Raw genomic sequence first — 15,548 nt, 5'->3', positions numbered from 1 at the left:
GGATTCATAATAATAATCATTTTGGCTAAACACTAAGTCATGTGCTGGATTCATAAGGTTTACCTGCACTGAATGAACAGATTCATAAACACACTACCGTACCAATACCTTTAACATTATAGTGCAGGTACATGAAATAGCATTCATTCATGTCTTATTTCATAAGTGATTAATAATTGATTCCTACATGTAATACATTAATGAATTCATTATGAATATGCACTAGTTCATTTTGTCTAATGTAAGTGGTGGACAAGGTACACAAACCATGTAGTTGAGTTAAAGTAGAAATATCCAAGGTAAAATATTACTCCAGTAAAAGTAGTAGTAAAAGTAAAAATACTCTTTACCTCCACTAAAGTACTAAACTAAATTTACCTTCAAATGTACTTAAATACGAAAGTAAAAGTAGCATGATTTATTGTGGTTCTAATGTTTTATGATCATTTCTGTAACAAGACTCTTGATTAATCAACTCATTTTAGGTGAAAAGACTCTAGTGTCATTAATTTAGCTTAACTGACTAAGCTAAATTCAGTTATACCTATTAATTAAGATAAACATGTAACATTTAGTGCTGAGCAAATGCTAAACAATAACAGTATTAAGTATATTAATGACATTAAATGCATTATTTTGTTAAAACAAAGCAACATACAGCTAAAAATGTTTGATAAGTAGTGGAAATGAATGGGGCTCTATTGGATGTTTGGAACTATTCAGAGCTCCACAACCCGGAAGCTGCGCAGAAAAAATGTCCCGCCCCCTTTACAACGGTTCCCTATGGGAGGGTCACCACTCTGTTCTCTCTACCGCTCTGACTCCGCTCTGGTCTGTATATACCGCTACCTGAGTCAATCACTCACTCTCATGCTCAGGAACGCGGTGAAAATGCCAAAACGTAAACTTTTGGAGGCAGCGAGGAACGGACTTAAATATGTAAAGTAGACACAACATTTAGTGAGTAAAACAATAATTTGTTATAGAATTCTTGCTTAAATTGGTCAAAAACTCTGTTATATGGTTTCTGGATTCATTCTGTGTGTTGCAGTATCATGTCCCCCTGTTCCTAATATGACGTTTGTCTTTTTTGTGTAATGTCCGGCATTTTGGGGTGTAATGTCCTCCTTTTTGTTAGTATGAATCTGGTCACCCTAATTACAGTCTATGCACAGAAGATTGGAAGGGAGTATTTGGCAACTGCTGAGACAGATCTTATTGCAGTTGGCTTGGTTTCTAAATGGTAAACCAATCCATAAATCATTACTCTGTATAGATTAAACTTTTTTTCTTCTTCAGGTAAACCCAGTAAACATGGTCAAGTAGCAGTGGCAGCTGCTGGTCTTTCAAAGAGGGGAAGCTCATTGTCGGCTTACATTGTAAAATTTGTCAATTTATTTATACATAAATTCTGCCCTCCGTTCCTTTTCAAGAAAATGTCCTGAAATGAGTTGCAGTTTGTCTTTCGACTTCACTCGCAAAATCCGCGATGGGACTGAAGCTCCCAGTGATAGCTGTCAATCAAAACGGGATTCAGCCTTTCGACTGATCCTCCAATCATCTTGCAGAAGCTCAGCGTCCAGACCCGCCCACAGGTCCATTCACCCCCAGAGACGCTCAGCGTCCGGGGGCGGGACAAAATCACGGCATTTATCCAATGACCAGCGAGTTTCGAAGCAATGAAAAAAAAAAAAACCCATGCAGCCCCATAAAAGTGAAGAGACGCGCAGCTTCTGCGGGCAAATGCATTGACGCTAAGGGAAAGTGTGATAAGTAGCTGATTCTGAACGAACTCGTCTTCGAGATGAACGTGTTCTAACGCATTTGTAGTCAATGAAATGTTAACACAACTGTACATATTTGACCATTTAATTTTTGACATTTTAGGGGAAGCTGAGCTTCCCTTGCAGTCTTAGAGAAATTGCCACTGTCAAGTAGGTCATGGTTCTTATTACAAATTTTAAATTCTTTGAGATATTCTTGTGCAGTTGTATCCACAAAAACAAGGAATACCGTTAAAAGCCATGTGGACGTTAAAAAGGTACAACAATATTGTACCTACTGTCAAGCTTGGTGCTAGTAGTGTTAAGTTTAAGTGATTTGCAGACCATAATACTGATGTACTGCCAAAGGTGGACCTTAAAGTTCTTCAGCACAACCTCAAAACATCTGCCAGGGGGTTGAAACTTGGGTACATGTGGATGTTCTTACAGGACAAAGACCCCAAATTTGGTTTGGACTAGTTAATCCAGGTAAAAAATACGTTTTTCGAACGACCTTAACCATAGTGAAAAGTCTCAGAAACAAGGTATTTGTATTCGGCTGGACAAGATGGAACTACAACTGCATGCCGTCTAGGAAGCGTTGGCGGTGTGCGCATGCGCACAATTTATAAACAATCAGGACTTTTATTTTGGCTCTGGTTACAGTATGGGGAGTAATAAGAGCTAGCGTGTAAGCGTTTCCGCGCTTTATTTATTACAAATTTTTTTTAAATTGTTTGCATTTTCATACGAAAGAAATCTAACACAAAAAGTATATACAGTTGTATATACAGGTGGATGCTATTTACGTTAAAGTTACCCGAGAAGCGCCATTGTAACATTTCAATGCTGTCTAAAGATGTGAACGACGGTTTCTTATTAGATATTTTGTGCTCTTTATCAAACTTTACGTTCTTTTCGGAGTTTATGTAATTGTTTAACGCTTGGTTGAAGTCTACCGAGTAAAAACGCCATGAGAACAGAACAAGCTCGAGCAAGCGTTCATATTTTACACTTACTTTAGCCGTTAGCTAATTGTGTGACGCTGGTGGAGACTAGCTGCCACACAGCGACTGCTTGCCTCTTGTCTTTAAAGCTGAAAGCAGCTGGTATTTGAACTGGTGTTTGGGAAGATGGCTGAAACCAGGGAAGAGCGGCGATTCGCTGAGGTTTCTCGGGAATCCATCAAACTGATGGCTGAGAGTACCGGGGTGGAGCTGGCTGATGATTTAGCAGCGATGCTGGTTGAGGATGTTTGTTACCGTCTCAGAGAAGCAACACAGGTATACACATCTACATCCAGCTACTCTAATCACCTGAGGCCAAACAGTGTAGGGAACATGATTTAATTGCACTCTTGGGATCGTCTTTTCCCGTGATTGAACAGTTGGAACACAATTTTATTATGGGTGTTTTTAAAAATATGGCTCAGAATATAAATTTGTTGGTGTGGACAGTTCTGAAATGTCTACATTTGTAGCATGGCTTTCTAATTATTTGTTAGTTGTTAGGGCTACAACTGGTGGTTTCTCCATATCCATCCATATCCATAAATTGGGCTTTTTTGACTGCACCAAAGAGAGTAAGCCTTATTTATTACAACAGGAATGTTGTATGGAGTGCTGTGCAGATCTGTTTCTAAATTGGAACCATTTCTATGCAACTTAAGATTTCAAGATCATTGTCATACCCAGCTGTACAAACCATAAGTACAAAGTCGAGAATAGTGGTCTCCTTGCCAAGGTTGATGGTGGAAAAACCTCAAACTGTCATCTTATGCTTCCAAAACAAACCTGCAATTAATTAAATATTGACTGAAATTAATTGCACATTAGAATGTTCATGCATGGTTTGTCCTCTTCTGTGGATTGTCTGATAAGTTTTATTAATGTAGGTGGACCTAATTTACCTGCAACTGATTATACATAGGTATTAAACCACACTGCAGGGGACAGATTTTTGTCTGTGAAAGGAGATTTGAAAAAGCAAAATGATTTCATAAGGTTGCTTAATGTTTATACCTCTTGCCACCACAGAACAGCTCCCAGTTTATGAGACACGCCAAAAGAAGAAAACTGACTGTAGAGGACTTCAACAGAGGACTGCGCTGGAGTAATACTGAGGTACAGTTGCTTTTTCGATCACAAACCTGCAATATTGTGCAGTCTGTGCGAAGAAACAGTTCTATACTGTATATTCCAGTGTTTGAAATATCTTTAGGTTATGGATAAACAGAACAGTCCTGTAAACATGTTTACTGTACTGGAGAAAAGAAAAAACTATTTAAAACTTAAGGCAGGTACACTTAAAGTCAAACTTTGACTTACACTTGTAAGGAAGACGTGTTTTATAGTCGCCTTGGAAAATCAATGGTTTTATCAAGCTTTTTTTTCTTAACTGAAGAATTGAATTTTAAACGTAAGGTAACTGTGGGTTTGCTGAAAATATTATGGGTTAAAAAAAGTATTTAACAACTTGTTTTTTTTAAAGACTTTTGTTATTTACTGATGAACCATTAGGGGACCACCTGCTTACTATGCTGAGGCATAGACTTCACAATACATCTGAATGTCCTGTGGTATTTGGTATTGTGACATTATCAGAAGGTCTTTCAACCACTGTACATTATGAGGTGTATTATCCTAGAGTGAATCCTGGTGCCAACTCTTCTGCTGGTAAACGTTGCACAAGTGGCCGTCCGTCCGCATGATCTTGGAGGAAACAGAATTTGTTGGACCAGTCGCCCTTCTTCTGTTAATCTGATGTTTAAATTTTTTTTTTACAGAACTGTGACTACACAACCCCATACACAGGTGGCTCTAATTTACTGTGATATGACACATTTACCTCATCACCAAATTAAAATCATCTGCAGTTATAGCCACACTTTCGATAGGTGCTCACCGCGACTACCTGTGAGCACCTCTTGCTGTTTCAGAGATACTTTAACCTAGTCCTCTGGTCATAACAATTTGGCCTTTATCAAAATAACTCAGATCTTGGGACGCTAACACATTACTCTACTCTGTAACTTTATGTGGTCTGCCACTTTGTGAAAGAATACTTTTGTCCATATAGTGTACGTGCACACACATACACACACACACACACACACACACACACACACACACACACACACACACACATCCCAATTGAAATGTAGGCCACCAGTAGCTTAAGACAATGAATTTAACCATTTGCACATTTTTGGAGTGGTCCTAATGTTTTGGTTGATAGGTATATTTTAAGCATAAGCAAATACTCTTTCTAAAAAGTATTATCATTATATGGCATTGGAAATTATTTATTAATGAATTTATATATTAATTTATTAATATGTCTTAAATTGTTGACATAGCCTTCTAATTCGTTGTTAGTTCATTGTTGTTATCATTCTAATTGTTTTATTTTAATCCTTATTGTAATGAGTACTATGTAAACATGTTTTTCAGGTTTATTTTTTGTTGGTTTAGGGAAACATCTAAAATCTTGTCTGTAGTTAAGGTCTTCAGGAGTGTTTGTTTTTGATCAACTAAAAACAAGAAATAAAACAAGTTTTGGACCTCTGCCACTATTTCTCTTTTCCCTCCCATTTTAGGTTGTATGTGGTTATGGTGCCCAGGATGCCTTACCATTTCGACCACTTAAAGAGGGAGAGCTGTTCTTTGTCGAGGATCGGGAAGTTAACTTGGTCGAGTTGGCCCTTGCCACCAACATTCCCAAGGGTTGTGCTGAGACCACAGTACGAGGTAAAAAAAACTGTAAGTGTTTTGTCCTACGACTCGACAGTCTGTTAGGATTTGTGCTGATCTTTTGTTTTCTTCCACCGGCAGTGCACGTGTCATATCTTGATGGGAAAGGAAATCTGGAACCTCAAGGCACAGGTGAAATACATATCCAGATTTATTTTTAGTTAATGAGAGCAGTGCTGTATCTAAAATATATAAATAATGCAGCATTTTACTGACTTATTTCTCATCAGTTCCCAATGCTGTCCAGTCTCTGTCTGATGACCTACTGAAGTATTACCAGCAGATCACTAGAGCCATATTAGGAGAGGATCCACATCTAATGAAGGTATCAGCTATTCTGAGTATGTTGACTGATTTAATTAATTTAAAACCAATGTAAAAAATATTTACTAAGCATTCATTTTTTCTTAAACCAGGTTGCTTTGACTGATCTTCAGTCCAACTCCAAGATTGGTGCACTCCTGCCTTATTTTGTTTATGTCATAAGTGGGGTATGTGACTTTGCTGTGTGTTCTTGTTTTGTGTATTAACATAGGTAAACTGATAGTTATCCCAGGTTTTCTTTTTTCTTAATTATTGTTTCAAAAAGTAAACCTGATTTTATTTCTGTTAGGTCAAGTCAGTAAGTCATGATCTGGATCAGCTGAACAGGCTATTGCACATGGTGAAGAGTCTGATTCAGAACCCATACCTGTATCTGGGCTCATACGTGCGCAGCCTGGTCTCCAGTGTCATGTACTGCATCCTTGAGCCACTCGCCGCCTCTATTAATCCACTTAATGACCACTGGACCCTGAGAGACTATGCTGCTCTGCTGCTCAGCAACATTTTCTGGTATGTTATCAATTGCTAGCACATTGATGTAAGGCTGTGTGTCATGGGCAGAAAATAACTACTAATTCACATTTCTTCATCCGAACATTTGGGTGATTATACCATAAAAATAAAAAAGCCACCACTCTGACCATATTGCTTTTTTGTGTAGCTGTGTTGTGGGAGGTTGCAGCTTCTCACAACTAATACTCAATACTAAACCAGTTGCTTTTGTAGTGACTGCCTTTCAACAGTTTGTAATGAACTGTGTGTTGCCGAGCATTTTCTTTTCATGTTATGACCATAGTTACAAGTTACAAGATAAAAAAACACATAACCAATCATGTCTGCATGTAGATACCCTACCGGTCAATAGCACCTAGTGTAATTTGCCACTGCACCACCTGAGCCCTAAAATATTATAATGCTGGTAATATACAGTAGTGTTCAAAAAAATAGCAGTCCAACACCATTAACTTGATAAATCACTGTTTTTAGCAAAAAATTGACTTGAAAGTGGAGTAGAGTAATGAAAACAAAACAAACCCAACAATTAGGACATGCATCCCACTCATTCTGAGTAATTGAAGCATTGATTGAAAGGGGGTTGTTCAAAATAATAGCAGTGAGGAGTTCAATTGGTGAAGTCATTCATTCTGCAGAAGAACGGGTGTCAGTTTTGGCCCTTATTTAAGGTAGGAGGGTGGCAAATGTTGCACAGGTTGGTCATAGTGCATTTCCTTCTGAAATACTGGGTAAAATGGGTTGTTCCAGACATTGTTCTGATGAACAGCGTACTTTGATTAAAAAGTTTATTGTAGAGAGAAAAAACATACAGAGAAGTGCAGCAAATTATTGCCTGCTCAGCTAAAATGATCTCAAATGCCTTGAAGTGACAACCAAAACCTGAAAGACGCGGAAGGAAGCGTGGAACTACTGTTCAATTGGATCGAAGAATAGCCAAAATAGCAAATACTCAGTCAATGATCACCTCCAGAAAGATCAAGGAACATCTGAAGTTACCAGTGAGTACAGAAGATGATTAAGTGAAGCCAATTTACCAGCAAGAACTCCTTGCAAAGTCCCGTTGTTAAGAAAAAGACATGTACTGAATGGGTTAACATTTGCCAAGAACACATTGACTGAAATGGCTCAACATTTTGTGGACTGGTGAAAGCAAAATTGTTCTTTTTGGGTCTAGTGGCTGTAGACAGTATGTCAGACGACCCCCAAGCACTGAATTCAAGCCAAAGTTCACTGTGAAGACAGTAAAGCATGGTGGTACAAAATAATGATATGGGGATGTTTTTCATACCATGGTGTTACGCCTAGTTATCACATACGAGGGATCATGGATCAGTTTAAATATATCAGAATACTTGAGCAGATCATGTTGCCCCATGTTGAAGAAGAAAAAGTCCTTAAAATGGGTGTTTCAACATGACAATGACCCAAAACATCTTGGTTACAGACAAACAAGATTGAGGTAATAGAGTGGCCAGCCCAATCCCCTGACTTCAATCCCATAGAGAACTTGTGTTCTGACATCTGAAACGTGTTTTTTTTGAGGCAAAACCCAAAATTGCAGAAGAACTGTGTAATGTAGTGTAATCATCCTGGACTGGAATACCTGTTCAGAGGTGCCAGAAGTTGGTCGACTCCATGCAACACAGATCTTGGAAACAATTGTTCTGCCACTAAATATTAGTTCAGTAATTTAAAGTAAAGTGAAACCTCAAACATTTTCAGTTTATAGATACATTTTTTGAGAAGAAAAATGCTGGCACTGCTATTATTTTGAACAGCCTAATATTCATTTTTCTTAACTTTCTGTAAAAGATTAACACAAACTGGCTAAATGTTGTTAATGTTTTGATTTAGAATTGAAAGTGTAGTATTTTCAGTGCATTTGCATTTATGGAAATAAAAGTTATTATAATGATTTTGTGCTTTATTCGCTTTTTTAAAATCACTGCTATTTTTTTGAACACCACTGTACTCCTATAGTATATAGTATATCTTAAAAAATAAAATACATTTAATACTAAATATATTTCCTAGTGCTCAGGAGGTGTATTTCACAAGCCCACCGAATCTCAATCTCAGTGGTGCTATCAGCTGGTCAGTGTCTACACAGACATTATTGGTTATGTCAAAGGGGATGTTGGACAAAGCCTCGATGGATTGGTGCTGATGGATCGGGTATGCTTGTCCTGCGCCTAGTGATTTTCGGTGGAAACGGACCCCCTGCGATCTTGACTAATTCACATACACATTAATTTTAATACAGAATCTTGGATCTGACACAAACTGCCACTGTCTGTGTAAGTGTGTATTAGGGAAATTCACTTTGTATTCTGGCTAAAGTGATTTTGTAGTAGTGTTTAGTAATGAGTAAATGTTTTGTGTGTTGTTTCCTGTAGGACTCATGGGGATCTGGTCAGCGGTCTGTACCATCAGATATTGCTGTCACTGCAAAAGGTTCTGTCCGACCCAGTGCGACCGCTGTGCTCTCACTATGGAGCTGTGGTCGGCTTACATGCTCTTGGCTGGAAGGTAACTTTGGGCTTCGGCCACATTATAATGATAGATTTTTGTCTTTTTGTGTAGACAAAACTATTGTAAAACGTGCATATCACACATGCCTGACATATCACACTAGCTAATTAGTAACAAACTCATGAACCAGTATAGACACATCAAACCTTAACAAAACGGATATGATATTCCAGCAGCTGCTCTCTAAGTTTTGTTTTGGTGCTGATGGTTTTTAGTATTCACGTTGTACAGACATTGTAATGTACATTTAATTTCCATGTTTTATCACTGCCTTATCTTGGTCAGGGTCACATGGGGCCTGGTTTTCCCGGAATGACTGGCTGGATGCCAATCCATTACACCCCAATCAGGACACCAATCCATTACAGGGCCTTCCCTGCCTGCCATTTTTAGACATGGCCAATCATGTCTGTATGTTGATTCCCGGCTAGCTAAAAGCACCATCTGTCTATTCTTTCAAGCTAAATTTCTTTTTCTTTTATTTACATTTTCACCATTTAGCAGAAGCTTTTATCCAAAGCGACTTACAGTTGTGACGGTATACAATCTAAGCAATTAAGGGTTAAGGGCCTTGCTTAAGGGCCCAACAGTGGGAACCTGGCAGTGGTGAGGCTTGAACCGGCAACCTTCTGATTACTGTACCGGTACCTTAACCACTAGGCTACAGCTACCCTTTTGACTGCTCCTGTATATTTCTGGGGTTGCCACAGCAGATTAGTTTAGTCCACACACCTGATATGGCACAATTTTTACTCCAGATGTGCTTTCTGACTCAACTCTTCTTATTTATATCCAGGCTCGGGACAGGCACTGTGAGCAGTGCACCTCCCAAAGGCTAGACTGTTTGCACGCCAAGCAATCAGTCATGCCTGATCGGCTGAGATTCGAACCCCTGATCTTAGTGGCAGTGGGCTAGCGTAATTTACAGCTGTGCCACTTAAGCGTCCTGTTTTAAGCTCATTTAAACATATGTATATATAATAATTTTCCATGCTTTGAAACCCTTTGGTTGGCTGTCTTCATTCTTATTGAGCCCATCCCGTCATTAATGTAACCTCAGGGTAACCGCGGCATTAAAAACACAAACAATATGACAATAATGCTATGATATACAATATACATTTTAAATTACATATTGCTTGTCAACACTACTTTTTATCACTACTTCTGGTTTAAAAGTAAATCTTTTGTTCAGTTGCCATCCTAACTCGGCTAAATCATACCAGCATAGACTGTGCCTATAATGGTAAGCTACCAAGCTGAATGGATGTATTGTTACCCTTCACACACAAATACAGCTACATGTTGTATACTCTGAGCTGTGTTTATGTTTGTTTCAGGCTGTTGAGCGTGTGTTGTATCCTCACCTGACTGCCTACTGGACGAATCTGCAAGCTGTGTTGGATGATTACTCTGTCTCAAACGCACAAGTGAAAGCAGACGGACACAAAGTCTATGGAGCCATTCTGGTAAGTTTAGTGTATTATACTTAGTTTACCTATCTTAATCCAAGCCATAGATGGTGAAACGTAATGTGTTGAAAAAAAAAAGAGAGAAATCACACTGAGGCAAAATCATGATTTCATTAATATTTTGGCTTGTTTCCTATTTGTTTTGATGTGAGGTGCTGACCAATCGGGACACCTGCACAAGGGGTGGTTGATGGTGGATGGCAGTGTGTAACTCAGTGTGTTAACTTGTGGTTTTTGAAATCCCACCTGTAAAGAGGTGGTCGGTGGCAGTGCGCATGTTGAAGGGGGGCGAAAATAGAAAATCATTCATACGTGTGTGTGTGTGTGTGTGTGCATCTATTCTTTTGACGTCCACCAAGTAACCATGCAACTCACTTTCTATCCACCAGGTGGCAGTGGAGCGCTTGCTAAAGATGAAGAGTCTAACTGCAGAAGGGGCTTCTGTTAATCTTCAGAACTCGACAGGAGGAGCCGTGTACTTCAAAGAGAGCTCACCAGGCCTCAGCCCCCCTCCTGAACCCCTCTCCGAAGCCCCTCTAGGCATCGCCAGTCACTTACAGGCAGCTGGAGCAGGATGCAAATGGGAGGAATGGACCCCTGTCTCCCTTCCTGCCATGTACTGCGAGCTCTACTCCTTTTTTGGAGATAGTCTGGCAGTGCGCTTTAGCACCGGACCTGCATTAGGCAGTGCACCACCTACACCCCCAGCTCCGCCTTCAGAGGCTAGGAAAGAGCCAGCGAGCAGCACAGGAAGTCTGGAGAGCACACGCAAGATGCCACAACTCACTGCTAACATGAACATTAGTCCCAGGCCAGACGGAAGCCCACGCACTGAGCCTATACCCGCCCTGGCGAGTACAACATCAGGGAGGTATGTGGAGGTGTGATGTAATGTTTACTTCTTGAGTTCAACCGGGGTTTAGTAAACATTCTGAATTTAGTTATACAGTCTAGTATAATAGCTGCTTACCAAAATGTAGCACTGCACTAATGCCAGCTAATGCACATGTGGTGAAGGGAGAGTGCCCCCAGATCTGCGACCACTGTAAAACACCTATAACAGATGAACACATACTAACAAAATGCCTCCAAGTACCACTAAGAACTAGAGATGCATGAGTACCGATACTGGTATCGGGTATTTGCCCGATACCGCTCTCATGAACTTGTACTCGTACTCGCAAACGAGGCTCCGATACTAAACATCCGATACCGTGTGCCTAGTGCACGTTGCTGCATTATGCCTGGTTCACACTACACGATTTTTGCCCTGATTTTCGCTCGGCGACTGGTCGGCGCTAGATCTGCCGGCTCGGGAGCAACTCGGCGTTCCCTCGGCGATCAAAACTCGGCTCTCGATCGCTAAGTGTGAACTATCCAACAACTCGATCCGACCGGCTCGCCGAGCGCTCGAGTTTTCTAGCACGTCCGATATCTGATCTCCGACGTGCGACTGGGAATGAGTGACATGTCGAACAGCCAATGAGAACGCAGGATACGGTGTGAGGGGAAACGCAGGAGAGGAGTGTAAACAGGTGGGACAGGGGGATAATATAGTTTATATCAGAATACACCGGTACACACACACGTTTTACAGTATTTCTGACCTGATCGTTCTCTACAAAACGTAACAACAAAACACCAACATTGCAAAAATATTTATTAACCTCCAACTCACTACAGAACAATCCATGCTATTCGTGTTGCCAAATCCACTCAGATTCATTTATTTTTCCTCCTTGATTTCATCACGTCAGCGCACAAACACTTTGATCACTCGCTACTTGTTGATGTGCATTTTTGGACGTGGTATCACTAAACTTCTCGTCACTTCTCACGTGTGTTTTTGTTTAAAAAAAAAAAAAAACGGTATTCTAAATAGGTATTGGTATCGGTATCGGCATCGGCAAGTACAAAAATACATGTACTTGTACTCGTACTTGGTTGGGAAAAAATGGTATCGATGCATCCCTACTAAGAACAAAGAAAACTAAACAATACCACACTATGGATAGAATATTCAACCAAACCAAACAACACAAAGCTGATTGTACATATTTAGAACCATTATCGTAATCCAAACCTAAAACATGAGTAAATCAACAAGTATTAAGTCTGATCTGACGGTGTTTGACACCTGAGCTGATTGATTGTGTGTAACCTGGCTACCTGTCCTGTCATAAACGTAACAAAATGTAAACAACCAAACACTGCTTTCCCCCCTTTTCCCAATTGCAAATCTGCTGCCGCTTGCACAAACCCCAATTTGATCAAGGAAAGCTGAATCACCACACTCCCCTTCTGACACGTATCCAGTCCAGTGTTCCCACATAGAGCCGTATCACATACAAAAAGCCACACCAAGATAAATGCGACTCCACCCTCATCTTATGCCCAGACTAAGAGATTATATATTGTACCGACAACGGGAGAGACCCCGTCCAACCTACTCTGCCTCAAACACACCCAATTGTGTTTGTGTGGATGCCCGTCCAAGTCAGCAGCTTTGCTGAGATTTGAACTCGCCAGTTCGAAACACACCGCAGTGATGTGCTAGAGCGTTAGGCAGCTGTGCTACCCAAGCGCCATATTTATGCAGTGTTTAATACTAAACACTATATTAATTACTATAATTATTACTAAATATACACATGCACACTGATTTTGTGTGTGGTTTCTAACAGCCTACCTATCAGTTTTGAGTCACTGGGTACAGTGCAGCAACACACCCCGGACAGGACGCCAATTATTGAATTTTGTGGGAATTTTTCCAAACAATGACACATTTATACAACATGTCCATTTTATTAATTCGTATTGGGTATGTTTCCTCTTTTTGCATTTTACACAATAAGTTATAAAGCCTATACACTCCTGAAAAAAGAGGTTCAAACCCAAAATGGCACTTTTTAAGAAAGAAATCTCAGCCAGAAGATGTTTTGAAGTATTTTGAACACTCAGTCATGTCAGTTTGAGTTCCTCTTTGCATTAAAGAAGACTGTTGAAGTGAATAATTTTCCCTAATAGTTTTTTGTAGCAGGTTCACTGTCAATCAGTTCTCTATTTCCTATTCCCTCCCTCATACACAGCCAGTTACGTATGAGCACACGCTCAGCCTGGTGGTATCAACGAAACTTAAGTCTAAGACTCCAGTCTCGGCAGTATATTAAACTGCAATAATGAGTATATACACCGATCAGCCATAACATTAAAACCTTCTCCTTGTTTCTACACTCACTGTCCATTTTATCAGCTCCACTTATCATATAGCCCTTTTGTAGTTCTACTATTACTGACTGTAGTCCATCTATTTCTCTGCATGCTTTGTTACCCCCTTTCATGCTGTTCTTCAATGGTCAGGACCACTACAGAGTAGGTATTATTTAGGTGGTGGATCATTCTCAGCACTGCAGTGACAATGACATGGTGGTGGTGTGTTAGTGTGTGTTGTGCTGACTTCATCTACAGGGTGGACCATCTAGGTAGGAGTGCCTAATAGAGTGGACAGTGAGTGGACACGGTATTTAAAAACTTCAGCAGTGCTGCTGGGTCTTATCCACTCATACCAGCACAACACACACTAACACACCACCGCCATGTTATTGTCACTGCAGTGCTGAGAATGATCTCTGTGATGGTCCTGTGGGGGTCCTGACCATTGAAGAACAGGGTAAAAGCAGGTTAAAAAAGTATGTAGAGAAACAGATGGACCACAGTCAGTAATTGTAGAACTACAAAGTGCTTCTATGTGGTAAGTGGAGCTGATAAAATGAACAGTGAGTGTAGAAACAAGGAGGTGGTTTTAATGTTATGGCTGATCAGTGTATATGACATTTCTTTTCTGTGCCATGCTTCCTTGATGTCTGAAACAGCAGTACTGGGTTTTGGAACACTTCATAACTTTAATGATCTGCCTTGGTATCAGCTGTACCACCAAATCTTTTCTGGTTAGAGTGCCAGGTTCAAACTGAATAGCAAATAACCGAGACACAGGTAATAATTAAGATAATAATCAGATGCGATTGTGTTGTCCTCTGTGTCGGACAGGTCTCTTGCTCGCTCCTCATCTTCAGCTGTAGTCTCCTGCTCCAGGTCCTCCTCCTCCCGGCCAGGGCGCTCGACCAGCCAATCACGAGACGTCTTCCCGAAGTCTCGCTTTGTGCCTCCCCAGGCCGGGCCTCCAGCTTTCTCTTTTCTGATTGGTGGGAGGCAGATGGGTCGGCGATGCCAGGGACGACGCTTCCAGACGTGCTTCACTCAGACACCGGCTATCAGTTCCGTTCCACCACGGGGGTATGCCCACAAACTACCCGTTATAGGCAGAGTGAGCAAACCGGTCAGGCGCTGGGCGTGCTCTCATTACTCACTGTACCTGCCTCTTTAAGACTTGTGGAGACCTGAGATATACTAGTAAGAACTAAACACAGAAAGGTCGGATACCAAACTGGTTTTTGACTACCACTATTTGTCTTTTTTTGTAGTTGTCTGTCATTCAAGACATTATTTTTGTATGTGAGCATAAATGTTGTTTATTAAAGGCAGTGGGAGGCCTTATGTTTTCTTTAATATTCAAACTAGATGAATGTGAAGATGTTCAACTATTTTTCGATATTTCGTAATATCGTAATATGTTCTGCGCACCACTGGTCAGGGGGTCATTTCATTGTCCTGGTCAGGAACAAAAAAGGGAATCACTGGGTGCAATGCAGTGTTACACCACGGACAGACCGAACGCCAGTCCATCGTGGAGCCTCAGCCACCCCTCCCCCCTTTCTGCTGCCTGTACCACTGAGTGGCAAGCTTGAAAACAATACACAATATTGACTGACAGTGTTGACAGTTTATTCACTGCAGTTCAGATTAAAACAAGAAAGCTCTGTGACTGTCTTCGTTAGGAGACGTGAGAGGATAAAAAAGAAAGTGAGTTAATAAAATTATATTGCTTCAACCAATTGGTGCATTAAATCATATTAAAGAGCTACGAAGCCTCAACAAGTGATTCCAGGATTAGTAAATGTGGGATGGTTAACCTATAATGCAAACCTGGTGTCCGTTTACCAGTTTACTAGTCACCATGCTGTGTTTTTCTCATAATGTTATGCTGTGCTCTCCACAATGTCTATGCTTCACTTCTGACTTCGTCATATAAACAGTTTGTCTCAGTGGCGATGCTTTGATCAGGTCAGTGG

General features: G+C 40.5%; 1 protein-coding gene across 2 annotated transcripts; it reads left to right on the top strand.

Annotated features, from left to right (window-relative positions):
- Nucleotides 1–2,097: 2,097 nt before the first annotated feature.
- On the top strand, nt 2,098–15,321 carry taf6l (TAF6-like RNA polymerase II, p300/CBP-associated factor (PCAF)-associated factor). 2 transcript variants are annotated; one of them, XM_062994069.1, is made up of 11 exons: nt 2,098–2,252; nt 3,800–3,886; nt 5,362–5,512; nt 5,597–5,647; nt 5,746–5,840; nt 5,932–6,006; nt 6,129–6,349; nt 8,752–8,884; nt 10,228–10,356; nt 10,749–11,230; nt 14,407–15,321. In XM_062994069.1, exons 2-11 carry the CDS (start codon nt 3,815–3,817, stop codon nt 14,741–14,743), a joined length of 1,746 nt encoding a protein of 581 aa, XP_062850139.1. In that variant the 5' UTR covers nt 2,098–2,252; nt 3,800–3,814; the 3' UTR covers nt 14,744–15,321. The 2 variants fall into 2 exon arrangements, with proteins under 2 accessions (XP_062850139.1, XP_062850138.1); XM_062994068.1 differs by lacking the exon at nt 2,098–2,252 and adding an exon at nt 2,286–3,046.
- Nucleotides 15,322–15,548: the final 227 nt, after the last annotated feature.

The sequence above is a fragment of the Trichomycterus rosablanca genome, chromosome 4 (assembly GCF_030014385.1).
Source record: "Trichomycterus rosablanca isolate fTriRos1 chromosome 4, fTriRos1.hap1, whole genome shotgun sequence".
Classification (NCBI taxonomy): Eukaryota; Metazoa; Chordata; class Actinopteri; order Siluriformes; family Trichomycteridae; genus Trichomycterus; species Trichomycterus rosablanca.
This window is presented reverse-complemented; position numbering and strand designations above follow the sequence as displayed.

Bases quoted from the DNA above. Each gene is read 5' to 3' on its own strand.
- taf6l (XM_062994068.1), top strand. From the start codon at position 2,897: ATGGCTGAAACCAGGGAAGAGCGGCGATTCGCTGAGGTTTCTCGGGAA. The intron at 6,350-8,751 runs GTATGTTATCAA...TGTTTCCTGTAG, and splicing joins CTGCTCAGCAACATTTTCTG to GACTCATGGGGATCTGGTCA. The intron at 8,885-10,227 runs GTAACTTTGGGC...TGTTTGTTTCAG, and splicing joins TACATGCTCTTGGCTGGAAG to GCTGTTGAGCGTGTGTTGTA.